General features: G+C 45.3%; 1 protein-coding gene across 1 annotated transcript in view; it reads right to left on the bottom strand.

The window, feature by feature from the left end:
* Positions 1-616: 616 nt before the first annotated feature.
* LOC101863915 overlaps positions 617-3,085 on the bottom strand; it is a gene marked incomplete at its 3' end in the record, with an annotated part of 42,726 nt that continues 40,257 nt past the window's right edge. The window contains 1 exon segment of the mRNA XM_005103159.3: positions 617-2,110. Within this exon segment, the coding sequence (XP_005103216.2) occupies positions 617-1,692 (1,076 nt within the window).

Raw genomic sequence — 3,085 nt, 5'->3', positions numbered from 1 at the left:
AATCTCCCTCTCCCAACCTTTCCTTCCCAAAGAAAGGCGAATCATGATTTTTAGCCCACCCCCGCATACATGCTCATTTCCCTGTGTCTTTCTATTCTTTTAAAACCCTCTGATCCCTGTGTCTGTTTTGCTCACCCTCTCTCTCTCTCTCTCTCCCTCTCTCTCTCTCTATCTCTGTCTCTCTGTCTCTTACTCTCTCTCTATCTCTCTCTCTTTTTTCTCTCTCTGTCTCACTCTCTCTGTCTCACTCTCTCTCTCTCTCTCTCTGCCTCGCTCCCTCTCTATTTTGCTATCACTCTGTCTCACGCTCTGTATGTCTTTCTCTTGATCTATCTATCTATCTATCTATCTATCTATCTATCTATCTATCAACCTGTCTATCTATCTATCTATCTATCTATCTATCTATCTGTCTATCTATCTATCTATCAGTCTATTTATCTACTATCTATCTAACTATCTATCTAACTATCTATCTATCTATCTATCTATCTATCTATCTGTCTATCTATCTATCTATCTGTCTATCTATCTATCTATCTATCTGTGTATCTATCTATCTATCTATTTATCTATCTATCTATCTATCTATCTATCTATCTATCTATCTACAAACCTTTTGTGCACGGCCTGGTGGAAAATCCTCTGCAGTTTGGTCATGTGATCCGTACTTCTGTCTCTCCCAGACCCTGTGACGTCACCACGGTGGTCGTTGTTGTTGGAGAGCCGGCGAGCCTGGTGCTGTGCTACAGAGGAAGGGCCAGCCCGAGAGGCGGACAGAAGGAGGTCAGCAGATCTCAACATGGGGTCGTACATCTCCTCCCCCTCTCTCTGTCCCCGCTGTCTGTCCGCCAGTCTGTCCGCAAGTCTGTCCCGCTGCTTGCTGAAGAGAAGATAGGGCAGACTCCCTTCCAGCACGGCGTTTGAACCACCAACCATTCTTCTTCTGCCGTCGTACTCGTTGTTGGCGCTTGCGATATTATTATTGTCGTTATCGTTACCGTTTGTGTTGTCCGAGAAGCCGTTCGTCAGCTCAGCGGCCGCTGCAACGTTCTGCTCCAGTTCGGCGATGAAGTTATCGATGAGATTCCTGTCCCAGAGGCCGACCAATCCATCATCTTCTGCCGTCTCGTCCGCCTCGGAGGTTTGTCTCCTGTTTTCTCCGGCCGCCGAGTCGGGATACAAAAAGGCCGGCCGTGCTCCTCTGTGCCTGTCTCCGCTGAGCGATCCTGTTGATACAGCGTCCGAATCTCTCGATAAACCCACGCTGCTTCCTCTGTTTGCCGCGGCCCCGACATTTTTCCCGGGGACCACTCCAGACGCCGACCCGTCCTCGTTCCCACGACTCGAAGCGAAGAACGACGGGATCTCGTCCAACTCGTCCTCTAGTCCCTCGAATCGTAACCTCCGGGATGTGGCGATCTTTTCTTCCTCAGCTCCCACCTGTGCCGCTATGTCTGGAGTCGCGGCCAGCCTCGCGGCTACTGTAGGTCGGAGCGGTGGGGCGTACATAGATGTGGCTTTGTTGTTCCTCTTGCCGGCGAAGTGCATGGCGTTACAGTTACACAGGATGCCGCCTCGTCCGTACAGACAGCGGTGTCTGCAGATCTGACTCACGTTCACGCTGTACGAGTGCTGGAGCAGCAGCAGCGACAGCAGCAGGAAACAGCAGCATCTCACAGACACCCCCATGGCAAACTAGGCGTGATAGTAGTATTAAGTCGCAAGAAATATGGGAAACGAATAGAGACGGGGAAACCTGCTTCAAAACGATTTCTAGTCACCCGAAAGATTCCACAGCAGAAATTGTTTAGAACCACCTCTCTAGGGAAATAAAATGTCTACTTTGCTACGATCCTTCAATTCACAAAGACAATGTCCTTTTTTTTAAAGCACGCTTTCAGGTACTATCCTAGGTTTTCAGGCTGCAGTTTCACCCTGTTTTTGGGTTGGGTTTTTTAAATAAAGAAAAAGTTAAAAGTTGCCGTGATTTCTCTACACAAGCGTCCAGTCCTTGCCCGTCACACCGTGAGGATCAGAAAGCAGCAGAGTGTTTTATACCGTATCTCCCTCCTGATGAATCGCTCGGTAGCTACCACGTCACTGTGTTCTGGAAACAAACAGCAAAAACAAACCAATTAAGGTTAATTCAGATGGCATCATGCGTTGCTTTTTTGGGGCATTCCCAATAGAAGTAAACAACGAACTAACGACAAAATCGTTGCATTATCCTCCCATCCCCTCTATCTATCTACCTATCTCCTCCATTGTCTCTGCTTTACTGCGACTCTTTCTGATGACTTGATTGAGCATTGTTTTCCCTGGGGGCTTGTTAGTGCTTATCAAACCAGGCGTTTACTAATAACTGCCTCAGTCTGGCAATAGCTCTGGTAGAAAAAAAAATGTCCCGTTTTTCTCTCTCATTTCTTACTCCCCTCTTAGTCTACCTCCACACCCACCCATTCACTCGCGTTTAAAGTTAATTGTTAATTGTTCTAGTGTAATAAGCACAACTCTCATTCTTCACTCTTTGATGTTTGATGTTGAAATAATTATTGTGGGCTATCCCTTTGAAAATATAAGTGTCTAGATTTAAACATTATTTTCCTGAGCAATACCTGGAGATACTTTTGTTCTGTTGTTGTTGTTGTTATTGTTGTTGTCGTCGTTGTTGTTGTTGTTGTTGTTGTTGATGTTGTTGTTGTTGTTGTTGTTGTTGTTGTTGTTGATATTATTGTTGGTGTTATTTCTCTTGTATTGCTGTTGCTTTTAAAGCATAATTTGGTGTTGTGGTGGTTGTTGTTGTTATTGCTGTTATTGTTATTACTTTTGCAGATATTGTTGTTGGTGTTGTTGTTATTATGTGTGTGTTGTTGTCGTAACTGTTGCTGTTGGGTAAGATAAACGTTTATAATTGTAACACAGTAAAATCATCGAGTCAGGACCTCCGAATTTAACGCCCATTTTGCGGAGACCTAGTCAAATGAGAGGCGAACCTATAACACCTATAACATTCCCCCCAAAAACGACCTAAATTCCAAAACGTATTGTTTAAGATTCAAACCCCAGGCCATCATCTCCGTAG

Source organism: Aplysia californica, unplaced genomic scaffold (genome assembly GCF_000002075.1).
Source record: "Aplysia californica isolate F4 #8 unplaced genomic scaffold, AplCal3.0 scaffold00360, whole genome shotgun sequence".
NCBI lineage: Eukaryota > Metazoa > Mollusca > Gastropoda > Aplysiida > Aplysiidae > Aplysia > Aplysia californica.
The sequence above is the reverse complement of the archived record's forward strand: the minus strand, read 5'-3'. Positions and strand labels throughout refer to the sequence as shown.